This window comes from Octopus bimaculoides, chromosome 14 (assembly GCF_001194135.2).
Source record: "Octopus bimaculoides isolate UCB-OBI-ISO-001 chromosome 14, ASM119413v2, whole genome shotgun sequence".
In the NCBI taxonomy this organism is placed as follows: Eukaryota; Metazoa; Mollusca; class Cephalopoda; order Octopoda; family Octopodidae; genus Octopus; species Octopus bimaculoides.
Genome location: NC_068994.1, coordinates 48033913 through 48053233, shown reverse-complemented (window position 1 = coordinate 48053233; position 19321 = coordinate 48033913). Strand labels below are relative to the sequence as shown.

At 34.1% G+C, this 19321-nt stretch overlaps 1 protein-coding gene across 3 annotated transcripts in view; it reads left to right on the top strand.

Moving 5' to 3' along the window:
• The window catches only part of LOC106876386 (serine/arginine-rich splicing factor 6), a 16158-nt gene extending 1884 nt beyond the window's left edge, over window positions 1-14274 (top strand). Inside the window, exons 2-8 of one of the 3 annotated variants that reach the window (XM_052972845.1) lie at window positions 8921-9009; window positions 10000-11541; window positions 12090-12222; window positions 12393-12434; window positions 12928-12963; window positions 13825-13929; window positions 14058-14274. In XM_052972845.1, coding sequence (XP_052828805.1) covers window positions 12101-12222; window positions 12393-12434; window positions 12928-12963; window positions 13825-13929; window positions 14058-14148 — 396 coding nt within the window. In that variant the 5' untranslated portion in view covers window positions 8921-9009; window positions 10000-11541; window positions 12090-12100 and the 3' untranslated portion in view covers window positions 14149-14274. The remainder of the gene's footprint in view (window positions 1-8920; window positions 9010-9999; window positions 11542-12089; window positions 12223-12392; window positions 12435-12927; window positions 12964-13824; window positions 13930-14057) is intronic. The other 2 variants (XM_052972847.1, XM_052972846.1) reach the window with 2 other exon arrangements.
• Window positions 14275-19321: the final 5047 nt, after the last annotated feature.

The following is a 19321-nucleotide window of genomic DNA, read 5'->3' as shown; positions in this document are numbered from 1 at the left end:
TTCAAAACACTTAAAAGAGAAAAAAGATGTTATATTTTATTGAAGTAGCAGTTTTCTCTTAGAAGCAGCGGCGGTGGCCTCGGGCGAGTCTGATATGGAAATGGTTTTGAATAATCGACTAACGTTTTAAGTTCATGAAACCAGCGTTAAATAAATATTACGATTTTTATAAAATAAACGCACATATCAAAGTGCAATATTGTTGCTTAGTGGCGAAATAATTTAGGAAACCCCAAAAAAAAAAAAAAAATCGATTTGCGTAAATTCAAACACTGAAGGCGATCTAAATGTTACAAGATGGTAGTGGGGGTAGGCGCTTCTCATTTATTGAGGGTGGGGGTTATAGAAATTTATCAGGCGTAATATTTTCAGTGTCTGCTGTTCATAAATTGCTGGAACTATTGTTTTTTTCTTTTAACCTGAATTCTTTTGGCAAATTCATTTTAAATTACATTACAACAGAAAAAAAATGCTTGTACTTCCTGGTTTAATATGGAACGCTAAATTTAACGACAATTGTGTGTGTTTGCGTGTCAGTGTATGTATATATATAAAATTAAATATTACTATTTTGAATCAATAAGTAATGCCTCATGTCTGAATATTCGACTCCGACACTTTATTACACGTTGCTACTATTTTCCACCCCCTCGTTCCGTTTCTGTTCCATGTTGCATACCCCACCATCGCAAGTCTTAAGTGGGAAAGCTGGCATTTTTTACCCTTTTTAAATTCCCCCCTTTAAATGAGTATGAAAATATGCGGTGTCTGTATGTATGTAGGTTACGCTTTAGGATGGCCTTGGCCATGAGGGCAAAAGCAAAAAAAAGAATGCGTGTGAACGTGTATATGAAACTTAGGTAACGCTGGTGTGAAAAATATATAATGATCCATGCAAGCATGGAAAAGTTAACATTAAAACTATGATGATATGGCGAAGAACAAAAAGTATTTGAAGTTTATTACTAAACTGGTGTTTTCAAGTACTTAAAATTTGTTGCCGGAAGGAACGCACTTAGTTGTGATGGATTGAATCATTAGCTTCAAACGTATGAGTGAACTACCACGCTTTTTCTCGGAGTTAAACACCCGCTATCGAAAATTTCTTCGGATTCTGTTTTAGATATAAGTAACCCTCCAATACAATCCAATTAGGGTATACCAATGGGAGTTTTTTTTCTGAAAGACTGATTTGAGGGTGATTTTAGCTAATTTCTCTATCAAGCCGAGCTATCATGTAGTCTTATTTCCTAGTAGTGGTGATTGTAAATGCGCACATACACTATTAATGTTTAATATACAGAGAAGAAATCTGAGCAGACTAGATTTCTCTTCCCATGAAGCCCTTAGTAGAACTGGTGTCAGTGTAGTGTACTTTTTGAATTTTTGAATATAGGTGATGTAGGTAATTGATCCCCAAAATAAAATAAGCATTTATTCGATGCACACTGAACGTTTCGAAATAACTCTGGGAAGATATCTTTTGGACACTAGCGCAAAAAAAAAAAGAAGAAGAAATAAGACGAGGTGACGTGTGGATGTTTTTTTCATAAATTTATTATTGGCATCATTTCCAAGGATTCTTGGTATTAAATGTGAATGTTTACTGTTATCACTGAGGAAGGTTAAAATTCCTTTTCTAGGACCATTCATTCAACCAAGATATTTTTTTTTTAAATACAAACTCATCAACATTGTTTTTTTATAAAATTCATTTGTCATTTTCAAATCCTAAAGTTTGCATTCATATAATCATTTTCCTTCTAATGGCTCTGAATTTAACCATCCAAACTGCAATTTTAAAAAATAGTAAATATCAGAATAGCCTCTGTCCATTTTGTTTTCTCTCCCTCACTCTTCTACCCATTATTCTTACCCGCCCTACTTCGCTTGCCTTTATTTCTCTTCCTCCTTCCACCGTTTCTTTGCTTATGACTTGTCCTAACTTGTCTCGTGAAGACTTAACACCAGCGAGGAAATAGCCATACTACTACTGCTATAGTATGTATATCTGGTTGTCATGAACATGAGGAATACAGGGTCATTTACTGCCGTACATGCTTTAGAATTCTGGTAACTTTTTCTAGTAAGGTTATTGATATATCTGATATTCAATTCTAGAAAAATGGAGCAGCCCACAATCTCTGAGTAGATTGTTATGAGAGAATCTACCTTGTTGGTCTGTGTGCACACATACATACGCTGATACAGACATGACTGGTTTAGTTTTTGGCAACCGCAGGGTTTTGAATTTGATTCTTTTTGCGTGGTGCCTTGGACAAATCTTCTATAGCCATGGAAGCCTGTGTGCGTGCATGTGCATAAAATACAATCAACAGCTCCGCAGTTTGGTGTGTGAAGAACAACTTGTATCTTGGAACAAGGGTTGGTGATAGGAAGGATATTCAGCCTTGAAGTATATGGAAAAAGTGAACATTAAAATGCTATACACACATTGGAAGTAGCTGCTAACCGTAAACAAATCCAGGCAGTTAAAAAACGGATGCTTTCATTTTTAAAACTTTAGGAAATTTGAAAATTAAAAAAAAAATTTAGCCGTATTTCTTAAAAGATTTATTCTTCATGTTTTAAGGTTTTAGTCATTATCTACATGGCTTTAATGTCTCTTTGTGCTGTTGGCATCGGTTGACAGATTGCAGTGCCTCCGTAATTTGCCACAGAAGGCTTCTTGGAGGTCAGAGAAATAGCCAATCTAGGTTGTACAAATAAATCCAAAGACCTAGTATTTTAGTTACACAGCAGCAACAACAAAAATAATGGTTTATGAATTTTCTACAGATTTTGTAGAGGTGGGCAAACAATATAGGATGTTAATAATTCAAGAGTATTGATGCTATTAATGAATTGGTTGGAGAAAAAAATTGTTTCTCCTCAATTTAGCTCTGGATCCAATTGATCAAAGGCATCTTGGCTTTTTTTTGTTAGGACTGTATTATTCAATAGTGTGGTGCGAGAGAGATTTTACTGCTTTTATAGCAACCTGCTAAGGATAGTAAGAGCTGCTTTATTTAAATTAAATTATAATGTGGAGGTAACAAAATGTTATGTATAGATTGTCCTGTAAAATTCTTATTTAATATTGTGGATCCACCGGTGTTGGTCTTTTCTATGGTAGAACCATAAAAAAATATATCCTTTGTATTTAATTTTGTGTGGATGGTATTTTCAGATATATAACATTGGATATGTTGCAAGACAAAGGTACTGATGTGTTGTAATGGCATTGATGTAACCCAGATATTAACATTAAAATGTTAATGCTTTTAACATGCTGCACACTCACTGCAAATTTGAAATTACTTTTAAACTGAGTTGATTGCAAAACTAAGCTCTTGACACTGTATAACTGCCTTGTCCAAAAAACTCAGCTGTTGAAAGTTGGCAAGTAATCAAGTAATGTATTGAAGAGAGAAACTGCTAAATCTGTCTTCAAGACATTCAAAATAAGCCAAATAAACTGTTGAAAAATTCTTAGAACCTAAACTTAAACAAGGACTGAAAAAAAATCTTTTTCTCAACCAGATCATGGTATCGTGGTGCTGTGCAAATTAATATTAGATAGATGTTAATTCAAACTGTGTCTGTTTGGTAGACATGAATTTTACACAGTAATATATAACTTTTCCATAAGGGTACAAAAGGGTCTGCTTGTGCCTCCACCCCATATTTATACATAAAAATGTGTATATCGATATGAAAAATATTTTCTAAAACAGTTTGCAAGGCATGAGATTTGACAGTCTCCCTAATAAACCTGTAGAAATGAAGAATTTCAAATTGGTAGCCATTACGAAATATATCCCCCATGAACTAAGTGTGCACAGAAAGTCCTTGTGTAACTCTGTGCAAATGCATGGAACAAGCATCCCAGGTTTTTGAGATTTGATATAAATTTTACTTCAGCATTTACTTTGCAATTAATGGTTAAGAATTGCTTTGACCAGAATGCAGCAGCTTGCTGCTTAGATATATCAGGAACTTGATCCTGTCAGAAGCATATTGACATTAACATCATGTTTTTTTATGTAGCAAATCAGAGAATTACTAAGAAGCATTTTCTCTACTCCACTAGTTTTTAGTCATGATAGTTTATGTAGTTTTGGTTGCACTCAGGTTGTAGAGACCCAACTGGTTGCAGGACATTGACAGTTTTATGTTAATAATTATTGACATACATCACTTGCAGTGATGTATATTTATTATTACTAATCTAATTCATTATTGAAATTTGTTCGGTATAACCATCTGGGATTGTAACAACCAAATTTAGAGCAGTCCACATAGATGATAGGTACTGCTGTGTGCTACATAAAATTAATAACCTTCCTACTTCAGATGTCAAGTATCCAAGGTGATTGAGAAAAGATTAACATCTGGTAGATTCTGTAATTCAAATATAATATTACTCTCCAGGTATCATTCTAGCAGTTCATTTATCTGGGCTCCACATTTACCATTAATTAACAGAAAGCTAAATTATATTAGTCACAAATCATTGGCTAACTTTGTAAAATAGTATTGCTTATCTTTCATGCCATGAAGATTGCTTCTGTTTATGAACCCGTACTTTATATGTTAGCAAAAACAAAGATGTTTACAGCATCAGTGGGGGGAAAAAGATGCTTACTTAGAATCTGTGCTAAAGAATATGTGTGGCAGGAAATGATGTGAAAAGATTCCTTCAGACTATTCCTTCAACACAGCAGGCTTGGTTGGCCCAGATGTGAAGAATGAAGAATAGCAAACTTCTAGAACTGAGAATAGACTTAAGTATACTAACAACAGAACACTAAGATAGGCATAGCAGAATATTGTAGCAAGATATAGTATTGGACTACTGGTTTGAAATGTGTATCTTTGAAGGCCAGGTGGTGTGGTCAAAAGTAACCTTCATAATCATGTGGTTCCAAATTCTAAGCCAGTGTACCAATTTGGGCAAATGTTTTCTTGCATAGCTTTGGATTGACTAAAGCTTGTGATTGAAATTTGACAAGCAGGCTGTGTGTGTGATTTAGGGTTCCTACTCTGTAGCACTGAAGACAGGTGTCTTCTATTATAATCTCCAATTTACCATGGAAGTCCCTTCATTGTTTTAACACCAATTTTTCGTCTTTGTTTGGGGCAAAGGGTTATTAATGCAAATTTTTTTATGATCAGTTGCTCTTGTTGCTAGTACACATGCACCTATGAATGATTGTCTTGCCATAGTTTGCAAAACTGCATATATGACATCACTATATAAACAGTGCCATTGTTTACATGTCATGTAAATATGCCTGGTTGTCTGCACACTGCGTGATGAATGTCACTGTATATATGTCTTTGTTTACATCTGCTGCAAAGAGATGTCTATTTGAAATGAATCCTTGTTCAAAAGAACAAAGGAAGTAATTGCTTACTTGGAAATAAGTGAGTTAACAATGGAAAGGACATCCATTTGTGGAAAAATTGCCTCAAATGCCTCCATGCTACCAACAAGAAAGTCCTACACTTTCTGTCTACCAAATGCATTTGTGAGGCGTTGTTTGGCTTGGGCCTTCAGCAGAAGACACCTGCCTAAAGTGCTGTGCAGTGGAAAGTAAACTGGAAACCGTACAGTTGAGAAATAAACTTCTTACGTGCCTGCTTCAATAATTATGCATATACCTGTGTGGGCACACGTTTTAATGAAGGTACATTGTATCACTCTGCAAGAAGTGCTGTTGTTAGGAAGGATATTCTGTTGTAAAGTGTTTCAGAAAAACCTCCCAGCTCATGCCAGCATAGAAAATTAAACTTAAAATGCTGCTGATGCCCTTTTTTGTCACTTTCAACATACAGAACACAGCTTCTCTCTGTATGTATACACACACACATGCAAGATATATGTTTATAGTTAAAATAATCTTTCATGTTTTTTTCTGCAGACTTCTGATGTCTCTTCCTCTTTTTTCTTCTCAAATTGGTACTGTTGAAATAAGTTTGAATAGCCAATGATTGTGGCTCTGTGTCTATGAAATCAAGGCAACAGTGATACGTTCTACCAAACTAGGCCCCTTATTCATTCACCACTGAGCCCAACTGATTTCATTTTCTCTCCAAATTGTTGCCAAATGTATCTATTATTATTCACTACAGACAGCTACTCTTACCTCCCCTACTGACTTCAAAATGTTTTGTTTCAAGGGTTCTGTTGTATATATAAATACATTGTTTTTCTTAGACTGAATGTTTGAAAATTGGTAAAATACAAAAACAATAATTGACTTAAAATTTCAGCTTATCTATGTACACACTCACACACAAGCATATCCATGTATTTGTATACATATACATGCTCACACACACGTGTATATGTGCCTTGTCAGGGGCTCTCAATAACTGATGTAGTTGTCATGAAAGCATGTCTTCTGCATTAGTAGACCTGGTGGTACCTATCTGTCTAGGTTTGATTGCAGTGAATCTTTTCCAGAAAGAGACAGGCAGCAAGAAAAGAAAAATCGAGCCCTGTATAAGACAGATGCTTTGTTTATTGATTCTTCAAAATATAGAGAAAAAGAGAGTATATGTGAGATAGGGTAGTGTGCATGCATAGCAAAAATGTCTGTGAGGGACAGGAAGTACAACTTAAAGTATATGAAGTGTAGTAGTACGTTTCATACTCCTGCAATTCCTAATTTGACCTTACTGTGCAGATATTGGGTTAGCATTTTTTAGCCATGGCTTGTGAATGAAATTAGGGAACCGGAAGCTGTGGAATCCCGTTAGATGGACTGTACTTTTAATTCAAAGGGCCATCCTTGCTACATATTGTGTCCCATTGAGTCTGTTTGATGATTACATTAATGTAGACGTCTGAAGTATAGTCAATCATTTACACTTAGAATTCAATCTCCTAAAAAGACGATCAGTTTACTGTAAGGAGATACAATGAACAATGTAATCTATACAGGCTTTCTTGGTTCATTGCATATATGCAACAATTAGATGGCATCCTAATCATTTTATGTCTGCTTTTTGTAGATACAGGCATAGTTGTGTGGTTAAGTTCACTTACTGGTTTAGTATTTAAACCCACTGCCTGGCACTTTGGGCAGGTGTATTTTATCATATCCCTGGATAACTAAAATTGTATCTGTAGAGGGAATACGAAAGCAACTCAGCTCATGTGTGTGGGTATATTCTCCTTGTCTTGACATCATGCAGTGTTAGTAAATGTGTCATTATTATATAAGCAGTGTTTGTTTGTTTCCAATTCTCTTTTAAAAGAGCATGTCTGGCCAGAGGGAAATATTAGTTTGCCTGGAAACAGGTAAGGTGTTGGTGGTAGAAGGGCATCTGGCCACTGAAAATCTACCTCTACGAATTCCATTGAACTCATGTGAGCATGGAATAGTGAACTTTAAAATGATGTGGGGAAAAATCTGGATAAAGAAGTGAATTTTTTTTTTGTTTTTTGTTCAGACTCTTTAATAACCTCCATTGATTGGAAAATCCTTGAAAATATATTCTCTCTAATCATAATTTTTGCATTGGAACAAATAATGTGATAAGGTTTCTGAATTGTCTGTACAAAGACCTAAAGGTGATTCTCTGACCTGTTCACGAGAAAATAGTTTAACCTTTTAGTGTTCATATTACTCTGACAAATGTATGCCTTTTTATTCACTCTGGTTTGAATCGTGCATTTTAACAAGAAAATTTGGGGTGGGGTGGCCTGTTTAAATGCGAAAGAGTTAAAGGAATATGGCTTGTTTGAGGCTAACAGCTTTTGTTAATCTTCCTCAGTAGCTGATACATTTTATGTTGATTAGCTCTGGCTGAGATAATGGAGGAATAAAGTTTGATATTTCCTCTTGGTTCTTCCACTTTTGACTTATGCTTCTGTTGGATTTGTTACACATTTTGATTATCTATATTTGTGTTTATTCTTTTGCTAAGTCATATGCTTCCCTGTTTCCCTTGATGCCTATATGGCTTTGTATCCAGTGAATGATCTTTTTTTGTAGAATACTTTCAATTTAAAAAAAAAATCAAAACTCTTTCTTGATAGAAAAAGTTTTAGGGTTAATAAACTAACAGTAAATAGAAAACCTTTTTCTCCCACAGTAATTTTTGAGCAGAATCTAAACTAGTATTCCACATAACTCTGCTTTGAATATTGTAAAATTGTAATGTAATCTGTAGCTCATATTTGTATTCTGAAAGGTCCAAGTAGCCCCCATACCCTATCCCCATTGCTTGAATGTAACACAGCTGCGTAACTGATTGTTAAACTAAAACAGTTTGTGTTCTTGTTTCCTCTTTTTTTTTTAAAAAAAAGGATTTTAATAGTCCTTTCAGTTGAGGTAGCTAAATATGCTACCTTCTGTTTAAACTGAGTAGTTAGTAATTTAAATTTCTTAGATTTTTCTCTTAAGGAAATGGGAGTTAGCTCTTTTTCACGAAAAATAGCTATCGTGGATGTAGATCTTAACTGCATAGTTTTTACTATTTGCTTAAAAAGTTTTTGATAACTTAAAATAGTACTTGTATTTCCTTGTAACCAGTGCCATACAACACTTGAGTGTTAACTCTTACACAATCTCAAGTATGTGTTACACTGGTAGATCTATGATATTACTTGAATAGTGTGCTGTTGTAGAATAGGTAGGTTTGATCAGGCTATATATATATATATGTATGTATATATATATATATATAATATATATGTATATCTGTCCAAATGTGTAATGACAGCCTTAAACCTCTACTTATACATGAGGTTAGAGTCGGGCCCTGTATGATATCCTTGTTGCCTACTCGATGTAGTAACATATATATCTATATATGTATATCCAAATATATATATATATATCTATATATGTATAATTTCTAAAAGGGGTATTTGCAAAACACAGTACTTTTTCTATATTAATAGACCCGAAGACTTGCGAAGTTTATTTGGCAAATATGGACCTGTAACTGATGTGTATGTTCCAGTGGATTATTACACAAGAAGATCAAGAGGTTTTGCCTACATTCAATATCCTTTTCAGTAGCACTGACAGCAATATTTTTGATCCAGTTTAAACATCACAGCTATTTGATGCTATTTTTTTCTTTCTTTGTAGTTTTCTTTTGAGAAATATTTAATCTTTCCATTGAATTTATGATGGATGGGTCAAATATTTTTTTATTTTTCTCTATCACTTAAATGGCCTTGGAAAATTCTGTGTTGTCAAATTTTTATTTCTCAAACCTCTTTAGGCTGCTGAGGGTTTTTGTTTCACACTGTCCAGATGAGTCTTATTAGACACTTCAGTTGGAGTATATTAAACTACAATGCTAAACTTCATTGAATGCACTGTACAATATGAGTTGTTGGGGATGTAGTCTTTTTTGACTATTTCCTGATTTTCTTCTTGGAAAACTTGCAGAACCGATTATTATGAAATGATTTTTCTTGCTATCACCCCACCAGCACTCCCCCCCCCCTAATTTGTGTGTACATCTTAATGTATTAAAAAATGTCTGAGACTTAAAGAAAGAAAAATATAGTGCTAATAAACTGGATTTCTAAATTGTATTGTCAAATTAATGCATGTCTGGTTTAATGGTTTCACTTCCAAACTGAAATACAACTCTTGAAATTTGGGAAAGGTTTTAGCTCTTGAATAATATTCTAAAAAGCTTGTTAAATGTATTTTCTGAATTTTCAATCTTGATATTTGATATGCAACACCAAAGCTCCTGATTTAATCTAGTAAAAGAAATAAAGTATTTAATCTGTACAAGTACTCACTACTTGCATCATTAGCTTCCCCAATTCTATCTAAAAATTCCTTTATAAACAAATTCTATTAACTGGAATATTAAGTCCTTGAACTTATTAAATTATAATTGTATTTCCCATCCCTCTGTATTTAGAATCAATCCTTTTACCTTTTGTAATGTTTGTAATAAAAATGTTTTGGTATGATCAAATTTTTATGCCAGTCTTTCGTTTCTTTTTATTAGAGCTCAAGTAAAGATAAATACTAACAAGGCTCGCCTCCTAAGTGGTCAAGGTTAACCTTAGCAAGAGCAATGGACAGACAAACAAAATGGGCAAATGTTCCCCTCAAGCTTTGAGCAAAGAGCTAGCGATGCATGGTATGCAAGTACTACAGATACCGAAAAACTACAAAGTTGTAATGGTTGGAGGTTCATGCCAGAGGCATCGAAGATGTCGGGAAGTCTAGTGCTGTTGGTTTACTGTCCCAATACAAGACAAGATTCAGAAAATAGCAAGTTTCAAGCAAGTCAAGAGTTTGAAGATATAATATCCAGACATGCAATTACTTCATTATTTACAGCTGTGGCTGGATCATCTGACAAGTTTTTCTGTTCAGGTGGGGGTTTTGCTTTCTATCCCATCTTACAAAAAAAAATCACTTAAATTGCCCCTGTTAAGGGGAGTTGCTACTGGTAATAAATAATAAGACAAAAATGGTATATTATGTAGTGATTGTGTTTAAAATCTGGGCTAATGTAAAAACTGGTAAAAATCCTTTCTTAGTAAATGTGTAAGAGATTGTAGCAACTTCCCTTAAATTAAACTTCAGGGAAGATGGAGGATTAAGATTAAGAAATTATCCAATTGAGCTAAAGTTTGTAATTGTTTTGGGAGGATATTTTGTAGTGTCTCTCTTTGACAAAGTACAGCACCTACTTGGGCTTTAATGCAGCAAATTTTCTCCCCTTAATATCAATTCACCCCTTTATAATTTTTATTTGTGACATTAATTAATTAGCTTGACAACTTGATTTAAATAGATTCAGATTTCATTTTGGGTACGTGTAGAATATTTTTACAGTTTAAAACAAATGTTTCACAAGATTGTTTCCTTTTTTTTTAAACAATGTATTGTTTGATACTGGTAGACTATTGTTTACTAGTGTGACTGTTAAAATAATGACTTTTCACTTGCAGAAAATTTGAAGTGTAATTTGGTTTTTCTTCAATGTTTACTGAAACCAGCAGGTCTCTCTTGTAATAAATTCAGTTTTGCTGAACGAAATGTGCTTTTTGCTCGCCTCTATTAAAAATAGTTACCCCCCTTCAGGCTTTGGATTTCCATCTGTAGTGTTCCTTTAATTTCGAGTTTGGGGCTTTGACCCTTCCACCTATAGAAAATGTTAAAATTTGAATAAATGAGAATTTCAAGTTAATCAACTTGTATCCTTTAAACAAGTACTGGTTTTTAATTGGGCATTGGTGATGATGTGGTCTTGCTAAAGTAATGGGAGGGAGTGAACGGCTGCTGAGTTTTACTCTTAGTATGTATGTAGGAGACTTGATATTTTAACAGGAAGGCAATTCACTGGTATGTCACAAATGTGGTTGATGATTCACATTCTAAATCCCTATGGAATTTTAAACTTGCCAAGCAAGTTTATCCTTAACAAAAGATACATTTGAAGACCCTAGAGATGCTGATGATGCATTGTACCACCTCGATGCCAGTAACTTTTATGGGAAGAACCTACAGATAGAATTTGCTAGAGGAGACAGAAAAAGTAAGTATGACTTGTTTCATTGTTTTCTCATATGCAATGTTATATTTACTTATTATTTTTAGCCCAGGTCAGTCCTGATCCAGTGGACCTATGGTCAACTTGTTTCATTGTTTTCTAAGCTGTAAGCTGATATGTGATTTTATATTTACCTGTATTTTCAGCCCAGGTCAGTCCTGATCCAATGGACCTCTGGTCAAGGTTGTGATCAGCTCTTTTTTCAGACAGTGTATGCAGGACTACATTGTGAATGTGGCTTTCCATGCCATTTTGTTAAACTGTTGGATGTGGTTTGGTTGCTATTTCTAACAAATCAGTCAACCAAAAAGACTCCATTTGTATGACTTGTTGCCTTGGACAAGGTACATAAAGCTATATAAACTCCAATTCTTTTCTCAAATGATACAAGTGCTGGTGTATTGGCAATGCTTATAACAGATGTTCTTGCATCACTGCTATGAATGGTGGTTACTGTGGGATTGCTAGTATGTAAAGAGTTGTTGCAGTTGTATAATTGAAACTGGGTGTAAATTTGTTTTTTTTAACTTTAGCACCATCACAAATGAGAAACAAAGAAAAAATGAGACGCAGTTCGTTATCACCATATCGTAGTCGTTACTATGATGATTATTATGACAGACGAGGCAGCAGACGAGGTTACAGATCAAGAAGTAGGAGTCCAAGGTAAGTGAACTTAAAATGATAAAAAAATGCCAGCTACGGGAGGGAGAGGGTATATTTTTGCCAGGAGTGCTGTGCTGTTACTAAGGTTGAGGAAGGGTTTGAAACTTTTAATTGGAATTAATGTGTGTGTGTGGGCCATTCTCTACTCTACCCCTAATTTCTTCTTACAGATCTCGTTCAAGGAGCCCTAATGGTGGCAGCACTAGGAAAAGGTATGTATTGTAAGAATTTACTTAAGCAAAATGACTGAAGTTAACGAATTGTTTACTGATCGCATTGTCAACAGTTTAGATATTACTCATGTCATTATATGATTTCTGTGCAAGCCGTTTCATAAATGATGATGATTATAATAATCTGCTCCTACTTAGGATTCATAATCTTCGTCATATGAATAAACTATCCTAGCATGGAAAATGTAAAATAGTAAAAAGATGGTAATCAGTTTCTTTTTCAACGTGGGATTGGTGATGATAATGGTGTAAAGTTACTTGCTTATTAAAAAACTGACAGCCAGAGTAGAAGCAACTTCAGTGTATGAGAAATGGGTACTGCAAAATAACAGTACCCATTCAGGGAAGATCTGAATGAATAGATATATTTTTATGTATTGGCTGGTGAATTATCTTAATGTAGTTGGTGATAATGCTTCTCACTTTTAAATTTACTGAATTATTCTGCTTAAAATATTTTCTGTGTTTGTAGTCGACGCAGTCGAAGCAGATCTCCACGCAGACATAGGTAGGTTATAATTTTTTCTTTTGGTCCTTTTACTAACTTAGACTACTGCAATAAGTACATTACTGTAATTAGCTCCCACCACTTTTGGGGTTATAGTCAACCTATTCTCTTAGATCATTTGGTTATCTCTAGAGAAGAAACCAGCAAGTATATGACAAACATGTAATTTTAACACTTTCATTACTCTATTTTTAACCAAAAAAATACTGTCCCACTTTGAATTAAGCTACTGTTAAATAATTTTATTATGTAATGTATTAAAATAATGGTTTAAATATGTAAAAGAAAAAATCTGTCAAATTTTCAGCCTCAAAATTATCAAGTAGGATCTGAAATATGGAGTTATTTAAAATTTTGTTTAAATATAGTTAACCAATATTAGAATAACAGTAAAACCGTTCAGTTGAATTTGATTTGTTCCTCCTTTTTTTCCTTTTAAATTTTTTGTAATTACAAGGTACACTTGAATTGGAATGGCAGTAAATAGTAAATTGGTTTTGATTTATGAGAACGATTAATTGGGTCTATATTATTTTGAATTTATTTGCTGTATTTGAAAATCAACTTTGGTCACTTTATTAAATTTGAAGTTTATTTAATTTAAAGCATTCAACTCTAATGGTGAAGGTGGGATTGGTTAAAATATGGAAAACAATTGACAACCTAAAATCTTTGTAAAAATGTTGCTCAGTGTACAATACAGTAAGATTTATGTTGATGGTTTGATTTAAATATGAATAAAAAAAATGTGCATGTCCTTGGATACCCTAGCAATTGGTGGGTTGGTAAATCTAACAGTAGTAAAAGTTTACCATTTAAAACAAAGCTTTCTGATTGCTCTCGTTGTTTCCTTTATTGTAGGTCTTACAGTCGTTCTCGCAGCAGATCAAGGTCTTATGATCGTAGAAGAAGCAGCCCATCTCCACGTAGGTCTGTATCTGGTGACCAGAAGGATCACACACTCAGGTACGAACATACTGACATAAACTGATCACAAATTTTTTCATTGTATGTCATGACAGTTCATTGAAAGTTTCCTTTCTTTGTGCATTTAAGATTTAACTACTGAATCTTTTTGTTTTTTTTCTTTCCAGGTCTCGGTCTTACAGCAGGTCTTCATCCCAGTCAGGGGGTAAAGATGGCTCTGGACAGGATGACCAGAAGGCAGATAGCCCTCAAGACTAGTGTATTATATATATTTTTTCATAGGTTCATGTATTTTTAATTTCTTTTAGACTGTCTGTCTCATGCTGTAAATTACACAATCCCCCTCCATGTTTCATTGAAATAAAACTTTTATTAAAATTAAAACTTGTGAGACTCTTTTACAACTTTAAATTTTGCTTGACTACAGCCATTAAAAAAAAAAAAATTCATGTAATGAATGGTTGGTCTAACGTCAATATATGAATTCAATCCCATGAGCCTCCTTCACCTGAATTAGCAATCTCCTTACCATCCTAAAATAGGTACAATTAATGGGGTACCTAGGACTATGATAAATTCTAAAGTGAATTTAGACTGTTTCCACTAACCAGTTAACAACGATGATGATGATAATAATGTTGATAGTAAAAACACTCGGGTTTCCTCTTTGTTTATGTTGATTAATGATTCTTTTCTGCCAACAAAGAGTTAAAAAAATCTAATGGTTTTGCTTTCTTGGAAAGGCTGGCTAGTCCAGCCACTTTTGAAAAATCATCACAAAAAGCAGTTTTAAAATTCTTACTCCATTCTGTACTCTTTCACCACAACTTTCTCTTTCTGTTGTACCTGTATTTCAAAGGGCCAGCCTCATCATGCTGAATCTCCCTGAGAATACGTTAAAGGTACATGCGTCTGAGGAGTGCTCAGCCACTTGCATGTTAATTACATGAGCAGGAACCCTCGTCATTGTAACCGATGGAGTGCCACGACATTGATTACCCTACAGTATTAAATGAAGGATCAAATGAAGTTTCATGTCAAATAGAGTCCAGTCTAATTTCTGGAAATTGCTTTCACTGCTGAATGTTAAAGTGGGGACGAGAAGGAAAGCTGGTCTGAAGATGCTGCTTCCCATAGGTAAGATGACGAAACACTGTCTAGATTGGTTTTACAGAAGACCTGTCTGCTTCTCGAAGAACTTACCTTGACATGAGGGTGGTGTTATAGAAAGTGTGGATGTATATCTGTTCCTCACCTACAATCACTTACAGAATGGCAGTGTCTTTAGAAGCTGTCATATTGTGAGGTTTAAGTTGTGAAATATAAAACTGTTGTTAGTGCAACGGTGGGAGCCATCAGATTATGCCTACATTGCAATATGCAGTTAAGACTGACTTTTGGCCTTCTGTTTATATTTTGTTCCTTGCTAGGTTAGTCTTATTTTTTTGCATCACTATCCCTGACTTGTTGCTTCTCCAGTCATAGACTCATACCTGTCCCTCTACTACCTGGGTAGACTACTTCACTGACTTCCTTGTCCTTCTCTGACCCACATATAAAAGGCTGCATTGGACCTGCCATATTCAATACACTAGCTTCATGTGTCACCCAACACGTACTCTTACCTTAATCTCTACCTTTCCATATACCTCTTTTGAGTATCCTTCAGCAATTCTTTCTATTTCCTCCTACAGTCATGTCTATTCTGTTACTCTATGCTTCTATTCTCTTTCAGTTATAGGGGTCATGAAAAATAGCACCCTGCATATATTTGAAAACTGGTTGCATTAGGAAGGGTGTCTAATTGCAGAAACTATGCTAAAGCAGACATTAGTGCAGTGCAGTTCTCTGATTTATTGGATGCTGTCAATGTAACAACCGTTGCCAGTATGGAAGATGGATGTTAAAATTGGTGATGACTTAGAAATTGAAACATTGTTACATTTACTGCAAATTAAACTATTATAAAACCTGAAGTCTATATAGCACAGAAAAGCAAAAACTTGTTTTTTCTGTCCTAATTCCACCTCCTGATGTTTAATGCCTCTATTCCAATTAGTTTGCCAAGCTTGATATCCACATCATCCTTCTGCTTCTTTTCAAATATATACTAGGTGCTTACCACAAAATTCTCCAGGCCACCTTACCTCATCACATGACCAAGATATCTCAGTTGTTCGGATCTTCTCATCAAACCAGTTTCCTATTTACTGCAGCCTGGGTCATCTTCATTAGACACTTTGTGCATGTTACCCTCAGTATTTTCTTTAAGAACCTCAGGTATATTGAACTGCTGTGTCTGTCTGCATTATAACTTTGTACGAGTCCACACCTCATAGAATTCAAACTGTAATTACTGCCAAAGGTGATCCTATCCCATATTAAAATAAATTTGTTTGAAATTTTCCATTGTTTTGTCCAACCCTTGTGTGTGTGTAGATATATATATACACATACATACATACACACACACACAGACACTTTTTATCAAAGTCTCACAAGATTCATGTACCACTTGTCAAACAGAGTAATACACTTTTTATTAAAGCCTATCTTTGGTATTTGAGTACTATTTTCTTCCATCTTGTTTTGCCTTTATGTGTTTACATATGTATGTGTGCATGCACACAACATATATATATATATATATATATATATTGATGAACTTCCAGTTTCTGTTTACCAAATCTACTCACAAGGCTTTGGTCTGCATGGGGCTATAGTAGAAGACACTTGCCCAAGGTGCAATGCAGCGAAACTGAACCAGGAACCATGTGGCCAAGAAGCAAGCTTCTCAACACACAGTTATGCCTGTGTCTTTGTGTATATATGTACCAAAAGATATTAAAAACAGCCAAGGGCAATGATTATTATAAGTATTTTTTTTTTTTTGGTACAACCGATTAACTTTGTTTCAAAAAGTTGGATGGTGTCCCGCAGTTTCGTTATTTCATATCTGAAAATAAGGTGGAATTAATCAAAACAATTCCAAGAATGTTCAACCACAATCTTTATTGATGAGAGGAGGATAGAAAGAGAGAGAGAGAGAGAAAAATGATTATAGACATGAGATGTTTGACAATAAACAAATGTGGACTACTTTAAAGACTGGTTGGTTGTGACAAAAAGTCACCAAGAATGAAGGTTGTGTGATGGGGAGGAGGTGGGGGTGGGAGTGATCGGCTTTGTATCACATGACTAACTTCAGAGTCAGTCACAGCAATGAGGTTATTTGTTTATTCCTCTCAGAACTGACTTGGATGAAGGAGATGGAACCATTGTCAGGAATTTCAATAGAATGGATTTGTTCACAAGTAGTATGTATATATATATATATATGTGTTTAACAAAAAAAAAAATTCTTGTGTTGATTTTGAAGTGTTGGCAAGAACTTGTGAACTCCATGATAGTTTTCTTTTTTTTCTTCTTTTTCATCTAATTGTTCCTCACCCAGTTCTTTAAATGAAGACCTCCTCCTCCCCAACGTTGCTTCTGCTTCATGGAAGTAGAAGACTTGAAACAACTGAGCAAATCTTCAGAACACATTTATCTGGTTGTTCCGTCAGTGACTCAAAATGGGAAGGGACAGAAAGATAAAGATAGATAGATAGGATTCGATGAAAGATAATAATAATGATAATATATATTTATTTATATATACATATTTATTTATTTATTATATGAATTAGGCAACATCATTCCTGGCATTGAACAAAGAGTTTGGTCATGTTTATACCAAGCAGAAGGCTAAGCTTCGTTTATGATACATAATGAATGGGGGGAAGGGGGCCATCCACGCACAAATTGAACTTAATTCTCAGAGTAAAATATCTAAAAACTTGTAACGACACAGTAATAAATAAGGTAATAATTGTTGTTAACTAGAAATTAAAGTAAATTAATTGTAAAGTTTCATGGATCTTCTATGAGGATAGAAAAGGTAAAAATATTCAACTTAAACTATGAATAAAATATATGAATTTATTTACAGCACTGATGAGATGAATATTTTTCTTAAAGGAAAACCAAACTGTGGCTTAAACCAGAAAGGTTCGGAGAATAATATATATATATATATATCAACTCCAGAGTTGATGTAAAATAATTTTGACTTTAAATATCTTAAGTGACCATCTATAGATAAGACAATCCATAAGATATGATTTGGAACTTGTGTCATGCTGTCTGTGTGTAATCTGGTTAAGACTGTATACTATTCTTTATATTGATAACCATCTAATTATATATAGACAGATGAAATAAAATAAAAAAAATCCTTTTAATGGCTATATATAGAATATTCTGAATATACATGCAGTTCTCAGTTGGGCTCTGCTAACCAACTGATGCTGGATTAAATTACGCTTCCTTTCTGATGATCTGGTGTTATAATGTAATTATGCAATCATCTTTGTAATGGTTACCACATGGTATACTAGTAGATGCTAGTGAAACACGTGTAAACACTAATTTATGATGTTTATAACAAAAAAAAAAAATAAATAAAAAAAAATCTTAAACCAAATCTCCACTTTTATTCTGCTCGTGTATGTATATGTTTGTGTATATGTAGAACCGGTATTTATATGGTCATGAAGAATTGACCAATACACACTATGTGAATGATGATTAATTATGTAAATTATGGGCTGGACTGCAGAACTGATAGAACAGATATAGGTATTACATTGTTTGGAGATTAAATCCTGCTCATGTCTATTTTGTTTTTCATTCTTCTGTGGTCACTAAAAAAATTAGCACTAAGAAGGTGTTGATGTAATCAACTATATCTCAGAAGATAGTGCCCCAGATGGTTATAGTCGAACGACAGAAGCCAGTGAAAAGAGAGAAAGCGTTAATTTTGTTATTGTTTTAAAAAGGCATGCTATAATTAATATCTCTGATTCACATACAAGCTTCCCTATATAACTTGTGAAATTTATTGACAATTAAATCTATGAAAACTTTTGAAAGAGCAGGCTTCAATAATTCAAGTGTAAAAGCAAATACTTGATAGTTTAAAAAATTTTTTTTCTTTGAAGTGGGTGTTGTATACAGTCAAGCTATATTCGACGGATCTTTTTGTTTTATAGATTTCTAAAGGAAGAGGAAAGAGAGGTGAGGATTAATCGTTGCCATGGTGGTGATATTTGAACATGTGATGGGACTAGGAAGTAGGAAAAGACAGCACCGCCAACATTTTTTTTTTTACAGAATTTCTCAATCAGTCGAACAACAAAATGAAGATAAGTCAAGATAAAATAAATAAGAGAAATGAACACAAAATATCATTAATTCCCAGGTTTTTTCCATTTTCTTTTTTTTTGTTTTTTTTTTATATAGACATTTATATAATTTCAAATTTTTCTTCTTCCTTTCAACATTATTTGCAAGAGATCACTCTCTCTTTTTCAATTTTCGTTTTTCTCTT